Below are 19,948 nucleotides of genomic sequence, written 5' to 3'. Positions count from 1 at the left end.
ATATTTGCTGAATGGCTTTGTGATGAGCTTTGGCCCCTCCTTTCCTTTTTCTTGGTTGCTCCTAGCCCTCATCCTCCTCATTCTGATCTTGAGCCTCCGCTTCATCAGCCCAACTAGTCCCACTAATTTTTAGATGTAGGAGAACAAGATTTGATTCTGTCTCAGCCATTGATGGAATAGGCCTAGGTGACAATGGCACATGTATGAAAGTTTCAGTGAAGAGAGAACTTCCAGGACTATCTGTCTCAGATTCTGATACTTGTGATTGTTCATTGAAGTCCGACAAAAGGGTATGATAGCTATTCTCAGAGTGTGCATCTAAGATATGCATCCAACTCATCTGTGTCCAAGGGCGCCAACTTGGTTTCAACTGGCAATGTGGCATCTCCATGGACAGCCGTAGTTCCCTCTTCTATCTCTCTGTGCTCTGAATTTCTAGTATCTCAAACCTGTTAGAGGTCGCAACATATTGTATATCATTTACTCCCTCGTCTTCATAGGCCTTTTCAGTTACAGGGACCTCAGTGCTCTTAAGAACAGCAGCTTCAATCTGCGTTACAACATTCTCTGGCATAGCATCCTTGATGTTGCCCAAAGCCTCGCCTAAGAGAGTTGCTTTTGGGATCCATATTCTATTTTGTTTTTTAGGAGGTTTAGGCGCTGAGCAACCTCAGTTGGCGTTAAATCGATAATAACATCCTTGTTTTTCTTTTTTGTTGCTATGACCACCTTAAGCTTTCTGCATTCTGAGACTAGATGCCCAACCACCTTGCAATGACTACACATCTTTGGCAGCTTGCCAACCTCCACAGACTGCCAGAAGTTTTTAAGGGGAGTTTTCACATATATTTGTTCTGGTATGGGAGTGGAGAGAACGACATCTACAAGCAAACTTGCAAAGTAACCATACTACCTCTTAAGACCTGGCGATGGACATAAGAATTTCTCGATCCCAGTACTCTTGCCCCAATCCGGGAAGTTTAATCCATACCAATGAGTGAGTTTGCACCTAAACTTCAGGGTTAAAGTTTGGTGTCAACTGCTGCAATCTCAGCGGAGTATCATCGAAGTAGCATGTGCCCCCACTCCATACTGAGTTCAGGTCTTCTCCATTAGAAAACCGAATAAACATGACGCCTTTCCCTATGGGGGTGAGGGAGACTTTAGAAAGGTCTATTCTACTATGAGGCAGAGTTTACAGTATTCAAGTCCTCTTTCAAGAGCTTTTGGAGAGATAGTGACCAATTTTCTCCGGAGTTGGTAAGTGAAAAGTTTCTACTAAAGTCGATCTCTTGGCCATTTCAGCATATGAGCTCCTGCCTCCTTGTTCTCTCAATCGGGTTTTCAAATTCATAAAGATACATTATTTACTGTCTTTCGAAGTTGCTCAAGAACTATCCTAAAAAGGCAGGGAAAGATGAAGCTTAATTAGCAAAAACAAAAAGGAAAGGAGCCTATTTAAGCTGGCTTTCCATTCTATTTAAGCTGATCAAGAATATAATTCTGGAGTAACTGGCAAAAGATGATATAGATGAACATCATTTACAAGGCACTTTGTTAGCATGGCATACAGTGGTTTCCCATCGACATTCAATTAAGAGTCTGATACAAGTACACCGCACAATTTACAAGTTTTGAGAAAAAAAAACAGACCGACAGCAACACCAAGACATAAGAAAAACAAGATTGTCACAAGGTCAGCTTAAGAACATCTCATCAGATACAGAAAGGTATGCATGAACCATTCCTGATGAACCATGCACATGTTGGAACTTGAATCTTATTTGGCCCATGAAGAGTGCTTAAACAGCACCAACAATCCAGTGTCTTTCCCTGCTCAGCTTGAATAGCTTCATCCTTCTTAATTTTTAAAGAACCACTTTGTTTTTTTCTAGGCTTGGCCAATGGATCATGAAAAACAATGATGAGCCATATGTTTTGATATATTGAAAGAAGAACAACATTAATGGATAATTACACTACATTTATTTTTACAAAGTATGCATTACAACCCAGATCTGGACTATGCATTAGAAGAAGAAATGTTATTCACTATTATCTCTGCTTTTTAAAACATATGGAAATTCATTAAGAAAATGCACAGTGCCCACAATAACAAGAAGCCAAATGAATCATTCAATGGTGCTTACTTGTCAAAAAACAAGAGAAAAAAGAAAAAGAAAATAATCATTCAACAGTGCTTAACTTCTTACGACCGCGAACCTGAATGATTGCAAAGAAATTCTTAGCTATGTTGTACACAGGTTGTTTTAGCTTTCTCGCTATAAGGCCAAGTTAAAATGTCTGAGGTGATTCCATAGAAGAAGATGTAAACAACAAAATAAAATCCAAATCATTACAGCTAAGATTCAGAATTCTACAACGCACACCCAGTCCCATTCATGACAATTGTCGACAAATTGATTCATGCATGATTTCATGTGTAAGCTTTTGCTGGATACCTCGAGCAAGACCTAAATGTCAAGGACATTGAATTTGCTTGTGAGGGCAGCAAAACAAAAGTATTGCACATCCAAACGAATGGATCCATCGTGTATCCCCTTCCCCTTCCCCCCCCCTCCCCCCTCCCCCACACACACACACCAAAAAGAAGAAGAAGGAAGGTATCACTGTGCACTGTGTCAGGATAAAATAATGAAAGGGTCAACATCCATATTCAGAGAATCTGAAAGGCAGTAACCCAAGAATACTGTTTCCTTGACACTCACTCCTAGCAAGCTCTTCACCGTCTATTTGATCTAGAACCAGTTCAATTTGATGTCAGAGCATCCAAGCAAGCATTTCTTGAATTGTCAAAAGCATCATTCACGAGCAATGCAATTGAATTGCCCAATAATGTCCAAAATTTGGCATGGTGGAGGTGCTCCCTACTATTTCTGTCCTTAAGGGGTAAAGAGCCATTTGAATGAAAACAATAAAGATGCAAGATCAAGTTTCCGCATGCCTCACACTAGACTCCCACACACACGGGGAGTCGACTTCCCCTAAATTGGAGAAGATAGGAGGAGTTAAGGATAGGATTAGAGATTTTCTTTAGCTTTCACTCCTGACATTAACTTGGTTTGAAGAGTAAGGACCGCATTGGAGATGCACTAAAGTTAAATAGTGTTGACGAGGTAATAAAGTTTTAAGGAAGACATACCAGAATGTTACAATTGATAGATTGGTATATTATACAGGCGTTCATCCCTCTAGCAAGGCAATCAAATGTTTATAACATATTATGAATTATCAAATCTAAGGTAGATAGCAACTCCAACAATGATTATTATGAGGCCTATCAAGATAAAAAATGTAGCATTGATCAAAAAGAACAAAATTTGGTACTCTATAGTCTATATTGAAACTTAAAGTACCAACGCAAATCATCAGATAAAATGAGAACTGCAATTCCAGAATTTGAACATAAGACCCGAACAAACATTAAGGCACAGTTAAACAAGCCTCATGAAAGATAACTAAATACATATGGTACTGCATACCTAATGGTCGTAGAAGCGGGAACGACGCCTCCGACTACTGCCATAAGCAAACAAAGACACAAAATATATTAACTACATTAACACGATGAGAAAAGAAGTACATATTTAACCATCAAATCACTACCAACCTGCGATGACCAGAGCTCCCCCTAGAGGGCATACGTGAACTGAAAAACTCGACATCATTGTCATCAACTCTATACTCCACAATATCTACAGATGTCACAGAACCCTCGTCTGAATTTGAAGCATCGTAGCTTGGTCGCTGCCGTCCTCTCCTTGTCTCATTCGCTCTTGACCTTCTTCGGTTTCTTGATGCCCTAAAGTTATCAAATACCTGATACAGGATACAAGATGTCCACCAATTCCCCTCATCCCCAGGGAAGTCCTCAAACTCATCTTGCATATCATTTTCCCCATACTCAATGACATAGTCCCCTAACACTACCCCATGAGGTACTTCTGAATGAATGGTACTGAGAACATCAATAATCTCAGAGGACTGCTGAAAATTATCCCAATCCAGTTGGCGAGCCGGGTCTATCTTCGATGGACGAGCATGGGGATGTTTAAGCTTAGCATGATCCTGGAGCTCCAAGTAGTTTCCAATAAACGCACAATGTGCCTCTTCACAGCACCTTGTCTTTTTGTTCAAATGAGCACGTGCTTCATTGAGAACAATCCATCCTGTAACTTCCCCTCTACACAACGGACAAGTAGGTGGGGCATTTCCATGCGACTCTGTTGATGGATTACCTTCCTGAGATCTTGTGTCTGATGGTGAAGGATCTTTAACGTCAGCTGACATCCCATGTGCCATTTTAAAACGATCAAGACAATTTGAGTGAGTGTGGTCTGTATCACACATAAACGGCCGGCACCCATTATCATATGAAGAACACTGGAGGAGGACCCCATTATGAGGAAAGTCTAGACAGATGGGGCAAAGTACGTCTTCCCAATTAATATTCAACTGACCAGGTTCCATGTTAGTTCGGTTGGACGGAATCTCCTTCACTTTACAGGTGCCAGAAGCCATAAAGGTCTACCTACAAATTGATCCTTCTAAACTTAAAATGACAATGTCCCTATTCAGGACACTAAGTTGCTCTGACAATGTTCAACCTCATCGATGCAACAGTAGTACAAAACAGTTTCGCTATAGGTCCTAAGCTCTAACAGGGTATATGCCCATTATCTGAATAACTATTAACTATCTGCAAATGAAAAATAGTTCAAAGAGTTCTTAGTACACACCGGAAAAAAAAATTCTCAAGCTACATGATACCTCACCATCTTTAAATGTATATAAACCTGTCAACGTATTGAAGGCTTTTCAGGACAAATTACACAAAACACACAGCGCAATAAATAAATAAATATATGTACTAAAAGAGAAAACAGCCAATTCAAGTCTTAACGTATTAAACACGGAAAAGACACATGTTATTTTTAAAGATATTAGCCTTAAACATGTGTTTCACAAGCAAAACATGGCATTAACCAGAGAAGATGAACCACGGAACTCATCCAGTATAAGGTGAAAAAAGACTCTACCACATGTCTGCGCTTTCTTTTTTCCTTTTTTATTTTTTTGGTAGTTAGATAATTGACCAACGTTAGGAGCGTCTCTTGGGATAAGGGGCCCAAAATTGCAAATGCTGCCATGTCACACTTTTCTTCTTCATTTTCAAGGCTCTCTCCCAAAATCCTCCCATTTTTCTCTCAATTTCACCCACCCACCCTCTCTCTCTCTCTTATCACCACCACCACCTTCTTCTTATTTTTTTTCCTACACTATCATCACTATATTATTCTTCTTTCTTTTTCCAACACCATCATCACCTTCTTTTCCTCCTCCTTTGTTAAGTCGAATCTAACATAGGCCTACACCACATAGCGGTTTTCTAGTAGAAGTTCATTCCCTACTCCCTAAAATTCCCTATTTCGTTGTGCCCAACCTTCCAAGTGTTGACCAGTGGGCACCACATATTCTACTGAACGGGTGAAAAATGATACAAAAGAAAGTATAGAAGAATAACACTCTGCTTCTATATTTACCACAGCATTATCTAGACATCAATTGTGCATTCATTCTACTAGAAAACATAGTATTCAGTAAATTAACAAAAAGCATACATATTTAACTATTAACCAATCAAGACTCAAAACTCAAATCCCATCATCTTAATATAATAATAATTGAACAACCAAAGAAGAGCAGATGATCTAGTTCAATTGACTATTTTACCCCTCTGATCATAAATATTTGTCACAGAAAACCCAATCAATTGAATAAGAATCTTACCGAGATGAAAAAGAAGCCGGGGTCATCAAAAAAGGGATCGAAATTATTAAGTTTGGCTGAGGGGAATCATTTCTTTCTTGTCCGTGAAACCCTATGAGAGAGCCGAGTCGTCTCTTGGTGGGTAGGTGAGGGAGTGCTGGTCTAAAATGTTGGCAACTCCAAGCCTTTTCTTGTTTATATTTTTACTTTTCTGAATGTGTGATCCACTGCTTCTTTACTTATTTAATTAAACTGTTTTGTGTTTCTTATGCCCGTATATCACACTGGGTAATATTCCTTTTGGAAAAATCTAGTAGCAGCTTGGGAGATTTAAATACTCATATTTAATTTCCTTCTGTGCTGAGTGCTGACTAATGGAAAATGTAAATCTTTTCACACACACATCCGCATCACTATAATACCCAAAACATCCTACACGTTACAACTTTGAAATCATTTACATTAGTCGACATAGAGAATGCTTAGAAGCATTTGTCCCACTTGCTTTTGACATTTTTTGTTTTTTTGGCATCACAATTTGTCGAGTTACTCAAACACTTTGCAGAATGTTACGGATAACAATGTTAGAGCCAATGACTTTGTTCTAAGATTGGATAGTCAAAACGTTGTAGGGCATCATAATGTTAATCCGTGAGCGTAGCGAACTCTTGAGGTCGCTTTTCTTAAATCACCAAAAAAACCACTTGCTACGTGTCACTCTCTCCTGTGTCTGTCCGTACCCCCAAATAACCCTTCGTTTGTGTCTGACCGTACCCCCTATTTTCTCATTTTCTTTTGTCTTCGCCTCCAATCTCCCAATCTCTCCTCCATCATGACTGTTCTCACAATCTATCTTGAAAAAACGCCCATAATTCAAGTAGGTTTTCCTTCAAACCGAACCAATTGAAATCTTTTAAATCACACATACTATATTTTGTTAAGATATTTCTTGCTCTCAGATTATTATATTTCTCTCTCGGATTTCGCCACTTCAAAGTACAAATACAATAGATTCATTTCATCGAAATGAAGCATTGGAAGATTTCAAAACATTGGTTCTGATTGATTATGAAGAGTGATTTTTTCATGTCAGTAGTCATCACTTGCGTTTTTTAGGTGAAACTTTACTTTGGGGTTTTGTAATTGTTATTGTTTTTAGAGCTTTAGTGAAATTAGGGTATTGGGTTTTTGGTCTTGGTGGTGGTGGTTATGGAAGTGGGGTTTTTGTTTCGAGGAGGGATGTGAGTCTTGCTGGAAGAGAAGTGGTGGTTGAGAAAAGGAGGTTTAAGGAGAGGGAAGGGAAGAAGACTGACCTTGTATATAACACCCCGTGTTTTATTTATATATACGAATTTTTCTATTTAATTAATTAATTTAATTATTTATTTTAAAAATTCATTCGGATTGACTTCGGGATACATGAGCTTGGTTTTGGGCCCGAAGGTTGTTGGGCTTGGGGTTTGGGACCCAAGTATATAAACACATTTTTCTAAAATAGGGGTTCGGAGAAATAATAAAATAATGAAAATGGAAGCGAGATGAAAGGTTGGATTTCTCGAGGGTGGAGCGGCGGACGGCTCGGACTTCGGAGGAATTAAATAGAAGTTTGCTTTCATGGTGAGTAGCTATTTTGCTATATCACCGGATTTTATCGTTTTCGAATATCGATTATACCGCCTAAGGTTTACGCTTTTATCTTTTGTTCATTATATTGTTTTATTCGACGTCGTGTTTACGCCGAGTTGTTAAAACTCTAGTCAAACACTTGTTGAACTGTTAAAATGTTGAAGCTTTGGAAGCTTGAAGCTCGGCAGAAGCGTTAATGGCGGGCGACTTTGAACTTAAATTCATTGTAGCTCTGTTCACGCTCAACAGCGCTAATGGCGTCGCGAGGAAGCCCAGTTTTGGTTGTGAAAACCGTGATGGTGGCGAGTTGAACTCGTTTTTGTTGTTGGTGTTTGGTTGTGGACTGATGAGTGGGTTTGATGGATTGTTGGGGGTTGGAGTACGGTGGTTGGGCTGTTGGGAGCCTTGAACAGGCATCAATGGCGCCGAACACCATTACTGCGATCCTGAGGTTTTGATTTTTATGTTAACTGTTGTTGTGAACTGTTTTGTTGGTGTCGTGGGTTGTTTGTTTGAGGAATGGGGGTAGTGAGTGAGGTCGCTGATGGGGTACGCCAAAGCTCGGAGAGAAGCCATTAATGGCGGTGGGAATTCTTCCGGATCTAATTTTGGTGATGTTGGGATTTGACGATTTGGGATTTTGGTTTTATTAATGTTGTTTGGGTTTTAGGGGATTGAAACCGTTAGCTTGAATGATAGGGCGCACGAGTGGTGGCCGGAATTGAAAGTGGTGGCCGGTGATGGAGCTAGAAGATGAACAAGATCGCTCATCTTAGTTAGAACTTCTTGTTGGGCCTTTGTTAGTTTGTTTCTATGGGCGATTTTATTGTATGTTGGGCCAAAGTTCTATTATTTGGTTTTGGGCCTTAGTTGGTTTTGGGCCCGATTTTGGTTGTTTTTTGTTGGGCGGTTTCTTTTGGTTTTGTTTGGGCGGATTCTATTTTAGAGGGTTGGGCCCGATTATGTTCTAATATAGCTTGGGACCAGTCCTTAGGACTTAAATCGATCCAATTGGGTCGGGTAGAATTAATAAGTTGGTTTTAGACTTTCGGGTTCTAAGGTTTTGGGGCTTCGGTTAGGTCCGGACTATGACCTTAACCATGAGCCCATTGAGCCATGCATTGACCTTAGCCATGAACCATGGCTATGACCCCGAACTTGTCGAACATGGAAATGACAGTTTGACTTTGACAATGACATTTTGACGTTGACCATGATGTGTTGACTTTGACCAGAGTTGACTTTGACCGTTGACCAGAGTTGACTTTTAACTCGAATTATGATTTGGGTTATTAAGATAGGTCTAGGGCTATTAGCATACTTGACTTTAGGCTAAGACCTCTATATATAATGTGTGTATGTGTATTAACTACTATGTGATTTTGTCATTTTTATGATATGCAACGCGTTATGACACTAAGACATCCCCGAAATTAATAACGCCGTAAACAAAAATAATTGAATCAAGATATTCCTACATTCTCTCCGAAATAATATATCTGATAAAGTCTGATAATCGTAAACAAAACTTACCGCCCTTTTTAGAACTCTCCGCCTCAAGTTTTGGAATTGAGTTTTATGACCGATGATGTCATATGTAGGTGGGCATTTATTGAATGTGCCATAAATGGCCCGTTAGTGTTATATAAAATTATTCATTGAATGTGCCATGAATGACCCTCGTATTCATTGAATGTGCCATGAATGACCCATTGTAGTGTTGGCCCTAAAGAGGAACTAAGGTATTCGCCTTGGTTAGTTGTATTCCTTGAGTGTACGGGAATGTAGGATTGGGTATTCCTTGAATGTGGTAGGAATGACCCGTAGCATTCATTGAATGTGCCATGAATGGCCCGTTAGTGATATGATAGGTATTCCTTGAATGTGGGGAATGACCTAAGGTATTCATTGAATGGGCCATGAATGACCCGAAGTTTTGTGCCCAAAGAGGAAATGGAAATATGTGTATGAAAGCCCGTAGATGGCTATGATATTGTGGTATTCGATTGGGAGAGGGGCACACAGGATGTGTGATTTGGCAAATGTGTGGAGTGCAAATCGTGGAGTAGGTACTAAAGGGTGGGTGTATAAGAAAAGTAATTGATTAAGTGATAAGAGAAATTTATTTGATGATGCAAGTGTGTTTGGGCTTACTTTTGAATACATATAGGATATGTACATATGTTATATACAAGTTCTAACTTTCTTTTGGGGAGGGTAGGACTTAATAATATTTTGTCTTGGACGGCCGGTCCTACCCTTTATACTGGCCGGATATCGGTAAGTGTAATTCAATTATTTAGATATTAAAAGCGAGTGATTTGAATGAGTTAAGATAATATAAGTTTTGCTTGGGAAGAACTATGCGGTTGAGATGACTTTAACTACCGCGCCTTCCAAGTGAGAATGATTAGGTTATGATAGAGGGAAAGTGTTGTTTGGATAATTAAAGTATGATAATGTTTATATGTAGTTAGTTCTACTCATACCAAAGAAATTCAATTTGTCAACCCATGTTTGCTTTGTTTTGGCAACGTGGGTGTGTTCTTGGGAACATAGGTGGAAGCGCGTGGAATCATGGCGGATTGGGATTAGATGCACCGAGCGATCCGTTAGTTTTTCTTTTAGGTCCGATTCTTTATTGGAATGATGTAATAACGTAGGTTACATTTTTATATGACATGAGAATACGATGTTGGAAATTTTTATTCTTAAAGTTTGTTTATGTTTGTATTGGGATGGAAGAAAGTTCTGAATAAAGTGATAGTTGAGGAATTTGGAGATTTTTGTTGTTAAGTTGATCCCGTTGTGATGTGGGTTTTAGGTTTTGACATGTGTTGTATCACCCGTCATAGCTCGGGTTTTAGACAATTGAACATAATGATGTTTGAGATATTTATATTTCAAATATTCATTATTTTTAATTGTTTAGAAAAAATCGGGCGATGACATTGTATCTGTTTGTTTTGCGTGCGCGTTAAATCAGATCGAACCACACAGTAAGTCGACACACTTGATATACAAACCGCCCTTTTTATTCCGCTTGAGTAGTTATAACTTTAATTTGTGGTCAGATATATATCCATGGTTTTTCCGAGGATCAAAAAATGTAATGTGGCTTTTATGCGATGAGTGCTACACATTTCTCTCTCTACAAGTGAAGTGCATCTTCAAAAGTTTGAAACTTAAGGGGTTGGATACCCCGGCCCGAATCACAATTTCACCTTGGTTTAGCTAAAATCGGACATTAAGATTCGCATGATGATCGATATGTTTAATAAAAAAATCTTAAAATAGGGATTGGTTGTGTCACCTTTGTTTGCTTAGTCAATGATGTCTAGTGGATTTTGATGACATTGGGCTAGTTTTAAGAGGAGTTTACCATCATTCAAACACATTGGTCTTGTTGGGTCGGGTTCCAAATGAGTCAATATTGGTCTCGAACTCCGAAGTTTCTTAAAGAAACCGGATTTGGCTCAAAATAGTTTGGAGATTTTATTTTATTTTTTTGTTGATTGAGGTGGTATAATCTCGGATAAAGATCAAATTGCATGGGAACAAAGCTCCCTATTACTTCTCTTCTTTTTAGGGCAATAAAATTGTCGTGACTCACTTTTGTGTTCAAATTTTGCAAATCTGATAATGCCTATTATGTAGTTTGAAAATTCCTCTTTTATTCTCGCTAATAATCACTAGGGTATATGGAAATACTTTCCTTTAATCTCTCGTGTGTTACTTCCCACTATTACTTTTCAAAATATTATATGGATAAAAATTACAAAGTGTATATCTTCCCGGAATCCTGATGGTGTTTGCGTCGATCCTCATAAGACGATTTCAGTTCACCAACAATAGTTTCTGTTGTTGCTACACACGAGGATATTTGTTTTTGATAATATGTCTCAATTCGTTGGAGTTGATTTGCGAGAAAAGGGGTAACACCGGTTAGGTACAAAAATTGTCGGTTTCACGTGGGGTGATCAAGGATTTTATGATACGGTGGTGACTTTTAAAGGTTGGTATCTCTTATCAATCTTCAAACGTTGTGGACTTCCTTTATCATCTAGGACAATCGTATTAAGGTTTGAGACCTACTTTCTACATCATCTTCCTCACACGTAGACGGTTAGATGATGTAGGAGGTAGGAGTGCCTAAAATTGGATGATTTTTTTGTTTGAGAATCTTCCACCAAACCCTTTCAAGGTTATATTTGCCACAATTTTTATAACGTCACTCTCATATTTGTTCTTGACTCTATTTGACAATGTTGTTAATGTTTGAATCGATGGTAATGGGTGTGTATCCATAAATGGAAGTAAGTTCGATGATGAAAATTTCATTCTGCGCATACCGGTCCCGGCTTGTTATCGATGGTAAGAGTTGTTGCTCAAATTAAACTTCAAGTATCTCGGTGTATATTTTTTCTTTTCGGTCTATTGTAAACTATTTTAGTTTCCTGCTCAAGTTAGTCTAACTTATACTTCCAAACTTAATGCATCCTTTTGTTGTTCATTTGTTTGGTTGCGTGCAAATAGCGGACCGAACACCAATGGATGCCGGTACTATTTCGTTATTTGTTATTTGTTACTTTGATCTAATCTAAGTCTACATGTTCAATTTGAGACTTGTTTTTCCCCTCAAGTCTGGGTCCAAATTATCCCTTAGTATTTAAGGTGTAAAAGCTGGATTTCTGCACATTAAGAGGCTAATATTCTACATTATGTGAAAAAGCAAGAGTTGTGAAACTTTGATTGCAAATATCGGTGAGTAAATCCATAGCCCAGCCAGTACTACAGTTTTCCAGATTGCACATGGCTTTAAAGTAGAGAATTGTTTAAGTGAGTTTCTTGAGATATTGCATATGCTCAAAGATTTGAACTTGAGCCTTCAACTTGAACCAAGCCTTTATTCTAGGTGAAAATACGTTAGGCAAGCGGTAGTTGCTTGAATTTGGTCCGCTGCTTGACAAATGCGTACCCTCGGATCCCAAAAGAGAAGAAGGAAAACGAACCGATAACCTATTTAAGGCCAAAATGCAATATTCACAATGTTCCAATGTTTTCAAGATAAAGTCATACCAGTTTTTGTAAACTGCACATGACTTTTGAACATAGACAATTTGGCTATTTATTACAAATGAGGTTTCCTCAAATTTTCTTTGTTTTACTTGGGATGTTTCTAATCTTTTAGATGAAATAGTTCATGAGTCTCTTATTCAGTCTAATCTCTTTTTGCTACTTCGCAGCTTCTTCATAACGTGCTCAAAATTTGATTGGCTCGACAATAAGCATGTCGCCTTTGGGGTAAGTTCATTTTTTAGTGGAAGCCACCTTTTGATTTATCGGGTCCTTGTTGTGGAAAACTGTTGATAACGTTTCCTCCTAAGCGTGTTTGTTTCTTCTCTTATTTTATCGAGGGTGCTTGGAGATGGTCTTTTGGTTGTGAGGAAGATTGAGAATGTAGCTACCGGACCTAACAACCGGCCCCTAAACTTTCCTGTGTTATTATTTGAATGCGGGAAATGTAGAAACTTCGTATTTTTGAGCTAGAAGTGTACAACTTTGAGGATGATATACAGAGGCATTTTTTTTTTTCCGTCATTTGTATTGGATCGTTATTAACCCTAACGTTATCGACATCGAAGTTTTATTATTTGGCAATGATGACCTTGAATCCTCCATTACCTTACGCGAGAGCATTTAAAATGCACATTAAACAAAGAAAACAAAGATATTAAACTATTAAAGTCTTGTAGATATTTACTTACGCCAAACAAATGTATCGGTTGTAACAAATCTTAACCGCCCTATAAAGAAAAACGATATAAAGATGAAGTTGTTATGGAAATAATCAAGTGAGCTGTAGCGATCGCTTTTTGAGTTGGGTTTGGAAAGTTGGGCAAAATGTTGTTTATCTTCTCAGGTGTACCTACCCCTCCTCTCTCTTCTTCTCTTCACAACTCCACACTCTCTCTCTCTCAACTTTTCCCCAGCCGACCTCTCCTCCACCCACTATTTCCCCCGTTCCATTCTTTGCTCCCCCCTCACTTGTTGATTTGATTATTTTCTTCTCTCAAATTGCCGGCAAAACCCATCTCCCTCCTCTCCTTTCTCACCAATACCTATCTCTTCTCCACTCCTCCGGCTCCGCCCCACTTTGAATGAATGGGTGTGAACATACAAACGCTTATCATACAACGTCATTATCCTACAGTGCTGTAATACTAGTGGTGTAACTAGAAGCATAGATAGATAGATTGTTTGTTAATAATACATGGCTCAACATATGCTAGATGGAGATATACGGTGCTATGTAGGGCAGGATCGGATCATTCCCCACTTTGTGTATACACAGTAATGGTCCCTATACACAAAATAGTCCCTTCCATTTAACAAATTCTGGTTGCCACATACAACTTCCACTAAGGTGTTTCAGACTTTGAGATAATGGTCTATTTTTTCACATTTACCGATATATATCGAAGTTATTGATAGATAGAAAAATCATATTATATATTTCCTTCTGTGCTGAGTGCTGACTAATTACAAATGTTAATCTTTTCACACACACATGGTTCAAGTAATACCCAAAAAAATACACGTTACAAAAATTCCTTCATTTAATATTGTTACACAATATTGTTACAGAAGCATAAACTAGACAATGATATAGTCTTTTTTCTTTTTAGCATCACAATTTGTCGATTATCAAAAATTAATTAAGTCGAAAAAAAAAAAAACAAAACAATAATAAAATAGTCAAATAAATTCTAAGATTGGATAGTCAAAACGTTGTAGGGCATCATAATGTTAATATTAATATATATCCATAAAATATTAATTTGAAAATAAAATTGAACCACTTTTTGGTGGAACTAGTGTGCATAGATAGGGTCACGACCGAGCAATGTTTCTATATATATATTTTTATTTTTCCCAAACATTTGGAGATTCATTAACAGATAGCAAATAGTTTGTACAAACCGGATTAGACTTCAGAAAAACCAAGTTTCACTGGCATAGAAACTTGGTTAGTACATACTACATACTAGAGGACTATGAAGGGCTGATGGGCTGCCATGAGATGCACATGTCTAATTAACTCCCTCGGGCAAAAGACAATTTTGCAAAAACTAAAACTAGCTTTGAGATTAAGTATCTCATGCAAAAGACCCTCACAACACCAAGACACTGTAGCAGAATCTCCATTACTCTTATTATCTGAACACACCACCACTTCATTACTAGGTGTCGGTGGCAGGACCTCAAGTTTCTTTTAAAATAACTCATTATCGCACGCACACAGAAGAAAACTGAATGATTCCGAAATTTACATTCAAGTCTGGCAAGTTTCCAAAATTTACCCGCGCCAAAACTACAACCAACTTTCCACCCACTCCCAAATATCTAACTCTACTACAAACATGTTCAAACATGACACACCTCAAAATGATTCACTCTCAACTAATCATCCACGGCTTCATTGGACACACTTACGTGCAAAGCAAGTTACTAGCCTTCTGTGCATTGTCACACTACGGAGATATAAACTATACCCATTCCATTTTTAACGTAATAAAAATTCCCACTATCTTTGACTGGAACACTATGATTAAAGCCTACTCTATAAGTGCTAAACCTGAAATGGGCATTTTAGTTTACGTCCAAATGCGAAGTAATATGGTGGTTCCTAATAGGTATACATTTCCTGTTTTGATTAAAACATGCACTTGTTTATTTACTGTTTGTCAAGTTCATGGACAGGTATTGAAGTTTGGGTTTAGTTTCGACGATTATGTTATTAGTTCTTTGATAAATGTATATTCCATGTATGGAGTTGTGGGGTTAGCTCGTCGAGTTTTTTATGAGAGTCTGAGTAGAAATGTTGTTTGTTGGACTAGTCTTATTACTGCTTATTGTAGTCATGGACTAGTAGATGAGGGTAGGAAATTGTTTGATCAGATGCCTGAGAGAAGTGGTGTTTCGTGGAGTGCGATGATATCTGGGTATGTTCGAAATGCTTGTTTTAGCGAAGCTATTGAATTGTTTCATGAGTTAAAGGGTTGTGGGGATTTAAATCCCAATCAGCGTCTTTTGGTGAGTGTACTTAATGCATGTGCGTGTTCAGGTGCTTTTGTTGAGGGTAAACGGGTCCATTCGTATATAGACGAGCAGGGATTTGAGTATGGACTTGAACTTGGGACCGCTTTAGTGTATTTCTATGCGAAATGTGGGTATGTGGAAGTTGCAGAAAAAGTTTTTCACAGGATGCATGATAAAGATGTGATGTCTTGGAGTGCTATGATCATGGGTGTAGCCACTAATGGTTTTAGCGATTTGGCGCTCAAACATTTTGTGGATATGGAAAAGAGTGGAATCAAGCCAAATGCCATAACATTCATTGGAGTTCTCACAGCTTGTAGTCATGGAGGCCTAGTTGATGAAGGATGGAGGTTTTTCGAATCTATGAGTAGGCATTATGGAATCTCCCCAAGGATTGAACACTACGGGTGCATGGTTGATCTGTTGGGACGAGCTGGAAAAATCAAAGAAGCAGAGAAATTGATTGATTGTATGCCAATTGAACCAGATGCAATCATATGGGGGGCTCTGCTTAATGGGTGCATAATGCATGAGCACACCGAATTGGCTGAGAGAGTGGGGAAACATTTGATTGAAGTTGACCCTCAACACAGCGGGAGATATGTGATTCTGGCGAACATGTATGCCACCATAGGTAGGTGGCACGGTGTATCCGAGATCAGGAGATTGAAGAAAGAGAGAGGGATTACCACTGTTTCAGCTTGGAGTTTCATTGATATTGATGGAGATGTCCAAAGATTTATAGTTGGTGGCAAGTCTCATCCTCAAACTAGAGAGATCTACGAATTATTAAATCTATTGAGCAAGGAATTGACTACTTCAAACTCTGGAACACTTGTGTCCGTAGATTTATAACTGATGAAAAGTATCTCATCCTCGATCTAGAAAGATGGATAGCTTATTGGATCTTTAGCAAGGAATGGACTTCTTCCTTTTCTGGAACAACTATGTCCGGAAAGCTGTGAATGACTTTGAGGGCCTGGATTATACCCAAACTGCTTCATGGGATTCTCTTGCTCACAGAATCGTTAATGTGCTAGCCCTTTCAACCTTCTCACTATGTGATCCAAACGAGGTAATTGATAAACCTAATATATTAGTTTGGACTCATGAGAAGAGAAGCAAGTTCCTCAAGCTCTGGAAAAGAGTTTAGAATAATTGTTATCATGTGTTACATATTGGATTTCACTCCTCAAACATTGTTTATCTGTATTTTTATTTAAATTTTGTTCATATTTCGATATCACCTAGCTACGGTGGGTGATGGTTTTGCAGGCAGCTTAAGTCAGATTTACCCTTTGATTTCACTACACCTAATAATCTTTGAATAGTTTTTCCATTTTATTATACTCGTTTTTGGAAATGGGTTTTCCTATTATGTTCTCTAATGGTTTATTTATTTATTTATGTTGTTAGGTAAGCAAAAGAACAACTAAATAGTAAATACAGAAACGTATGAAGTTTCGTGGGAGGGCGGATGATTTTCTCAATTTCCATATTTATACAAGCTCATGGAAATCTGAAATACAAAGCTCCTCCACCCAATTAAGTTATCCGTTTCTGGAGTGGTATAATGTGCTCTTCACACTTAATGATGTATCCAGTTGGCTTATGGTCTTCGAATTTCATCCATTTACTTTTTTTTTCTAGATGTGCTGTGCCATTAGAGGATCTCATTTGAAAATGAAAAGCAAGAGGAGAAGGTAATGAAACCATTAGAAGGTAATGCTGCTTACGAAACATTGAAAGCAAATGATAACAGATTATAACTAGCATTGTCAACACACTCAATTGCTCATCATCCATATATTACATTATCTCCTTGTTCAATTTTCTCAAGTATTCTTATTTTCTCTTGAATATTTGTTCTCTCAGGTATGGTAAAAGGAACTGAGTTTTGGGGGCACTACAAGTCTAAAACAGCCAACGGAGGAGATATTGAACAACATGGAAGCTGTCCATGTTTGCATCCTGTGGCACCTGAATCTACAAAAAATCAGCATGTGGGAAGAGGTATTAATACTCTAATTTTTCGTGCTTATCCTTTACAAGAAACCGTCATTGCTCAACGAGTCGCTAGTGGATTTGTATGAAGTTGACATTTCGTGTGGTGCTGGTAGTGTTTCATAGATATTGCTTATAGTATATGTTTATTGGGTACAGACATACTTAAACCTTTAGTTTGAGCCTAGTTAGACGTTATCAGAAAAAAAAAATGGTCATACGGAATGAGTTTTGAAGAGCACAGAGGAGAAAGAGTGGGGAAACTTTGATAATTGGGTGCCTGTGACCTAGTTTATATTGTGCTTTACAGATTTTGATACATATTTCTGATTGAAAATTTTGATTGTACTGCGAAAGTTTTACCCATTTAAGAGGTGTCTTTGTTTTCTTCCACGCCAATAATGTGAATTACTGGATATCATGCAAGCTTGAACATCAGTAGATACATATGCAATTGTCTATCTTGCTCTTTTGTGGGATGACAATGTATTGTGAGCAGAAGTGTTGAGAGAAGGCTCACATTAAATTGGTTGACATGGCAAACAAATTATATTTAATTTGTACCAAGAATCCAAGACCTCTGTTCTATGCTGGTAAGCCTGTGCTGGTGCAATGTTAAGTATTAATACGGGGTAGACTGTGGTAAAAGGAAGATCGAACCAGTGCTGGGAAAACACGTACTAAATACCTTTTCTTAGGTCAAGTATACTCACAGTTTTAAAAAAAAAACATCTTCTGACAATTTCTTGAATTAGAGGAGTGGAAATTGATCATTTTGATGTGTAGAGCAAAGTAAGAGACTACAAAAGTTCTTTTAATGCAATGTATTGGATATCAGGGAGAAAAGAAAATAGGATTTTTATATTTTGGAAGTACAAACAGAAAAGAGCAGAACTTCTGGTTGCTTATGTTGCTTATTTGAAACTGCAGTAGAAAGCCCCTTTCAAGTTGTTTATATGTTTATTTGTATATTCATTTATTTGTTTTTTTCAATTTTTTGCTTTACCTCTTTGTCTAAAACCTCTTTTTTTTTTCTTTTTTTTGCTTCCAAGCTAGCCTTCACAGATTAAGGACAGCATGAGTAAGAGGTGCAGCTTCAGCTTGCCGTCCTAAATTTTTACTTGGATCCCTTCGAACCTTGTATGGTCGAGATTAACACTGATGGAACTCTAAGCAAGCACAGGGCTGGCTGTGGAGGCATCGTAAGGAACAGTGAAGGCAGGATGGTATGCGTTTTTGCAGGTCAACAAATCAGAATATCAGTGTTGGAACTGTTGGCGATTTGTAAAGGTGTTAAGGTAAGCATGCCACATGGGAATTTAGAGGAATCAGTGTAGAGTCAGGCTCGAATAGAATAGTGAAGATAATCGAGAAAGAAGATGGTCTATCTTGGAATGGTGGAACTGCTACATAATAGTATAGGAAATACGGGACCTACTACGTGGCATGGAGCGGAAGGAAGATCAGTTCTGCAACTGACCAGACAGATGCAGTTATTTTCAACATCCATTATAGAATAGAGAGTGTAAGAGTGTAGTGTTGTTATCGAATTACAACAAATGAGGAGCTATTTTAATTCATTTATCAAGTTTGGAGATTTACTAGATTCAAAAGTTCCCAAGCAATTCGAGTTTTACTAACTATTCAGTGGTTAAGGTAGAAATATGATTTGTTTACAATCAAATTCCGAAAAAGTTATATCTCCACGTATTTTTTTCTCTAGTGCATGCAATAGCAAAATGAAATTCAAGAATGAAGAGAAAATAATTTTGAAGCACATGGCAACTACAAAAAGAACCAAAATTGGTGGGTACATGTTTCTAGTGGTTCTCAATTGGGTTCCACCATTTCTCAATTGGGTTCCACCATTTTGAGATCCAAAGTTGAAACGGCGTGAACTGAAACTACAACAGTAAACGGTTCATTAGGAATCTAAATGGAATATAAAGTCTGTTCTAGATCATTAGGAATCTTGGAATTAGGACTGTTGACACCTCTCTTTGCCTGTCCTTTTATTTCTGCCTTCTGTTTGAAGAATGAATGTTGTAGCTTGTAGTACGTGTTGTTTCCCAGTGGTGTTGGAAGCTTATGTGCATCAAATATATATCACCTACTAACTCCAACTTCGAATCCCGAACAACCATGTGATAAATTTACTGGTTGCACTTCGTCATGGGATGGAGATCCATTACGAATAAGTTTCCAAGGTCTAATAGTTTGGTACGGTAGAAATCGCTTCCTCCGTGCCAGCCAAGTTGTTGGCCAGAACTGTAAAGACCTCCAAGCGTTGTTTTAGGAGAAAGAGAGTGTGTGAGACTCCGACTGGAAAGTTGGAAGTTTGGGTGTGTTTGAATCAGAGGCGGATCCAGGACTTGCATGTTCGTGGTTTGGACTTTGAATAAATGAATCGAGATTCGTGGAAGGT

General features: G+C 38.2%; 1 protein-coding gene and 1 pseudogene across 7 annotated transcripts; one reads left to right on the top strand and one right to left on the bottom strand.

Moving 5' to 3' along the window:
* Nucleotides 1-1,553: 1,553 nt before the first annotated feature.
* On the bottom strand, nucleotides 1,554-6,035 carry LOC147509676 (E3 ubiquitin-protein ligase, putative (DUF1644)). 4 transcript variants are annotated; one of them, XM_086601925.1, is made up of 4 exons: nucleotides 5,812-6,035; nucleotides 3,632-4,720; nucleotides 3,504-3,540; nucleotides 1,554-1,891 (listed from the first exon to the last, which is right to left on the bottom strand). In XM_086601925.1, exons 2-3 carry the CDS (start codon nucleotides 4,540-4,542, stop codon nucleotides 3,504-3,506), a joined length of 948 nt encoding a protein of 315 aa, XP_086458051.1. In that variant the 5' UTR covers nucleotides 4,543-4,720; nucleotides 5,812-6,035; the 3' UTR covers nucleotides 1,554-1,891. The 4 variants fall into 4 exon arrangements, with proteins under 4 accessions (XP_086458051.1, XP_086458052.1, XP_086458055.1 ...); XM_086601926.1 differs by having other exon boundaries at nucleotides 1,554-1,896; nucleotides 5,812-6,007; XM_086601929.1 differs by having other exon boundaries at nucleotides 3,632-4,817; nucleotides 5,812-5,954.
* Nucleotides 6,036-14,561: 8,526 nt separating this feature from the next.
* LOC147509675 (pentatricopeptide repeat-containing protein At5g66520 pseudogene) lies at nucleotides 14,562-19,120 on the top strand (annotated as a pseudogene). 3 transcript variants are annotated; one of them, XR_015216608.1, is made up of 5 exons: nucleotides 14,562-16,594; nucleotides 16,936-17,087; nucleotides 17,170-17,222; nucleotides 17,395-17,532; nucleotides 18,576-19,120. The product of XR_015216608.1 is annotated as a pentatricopeptide repeat-containing protein At5g66520 pseudogene, transcript variant X3 (transcript). The 3 variants fall into 3 exon arrangements; XR_015216607.1 differs by having other exon boundaries at nucleotides 17,170-17,241; nucleotides 18,580-19,120; XR_015216606.1 differs by having other exon boundaries at nucleotides 17,170-17,241.
* The last annotated feature ends 828 nt before the right edge of the window (nucleotides 19,121-19,948 follow it).

The sequence above is a fragment of the Coptis chinensis genome, chromosome 3 (assembly GCF_015680905.1).
Source record: "Coptis chinensis isolate HL-2020 chromosome 3, ASM1568090v1, whole genome shotgun sequence".
Lineage (NCBI taxonomy): Eukaryota > Viridiplantae > Streptophyta > Magnoliopsida > Ranunculales > Ranunculaceae > Coptis > Coptis chinensis.
The sequence above is the reverse complement of the archived record's forward strand: the minus strand, read 5'-3'. Positions and strand labels throughout refer to the sequence as shown.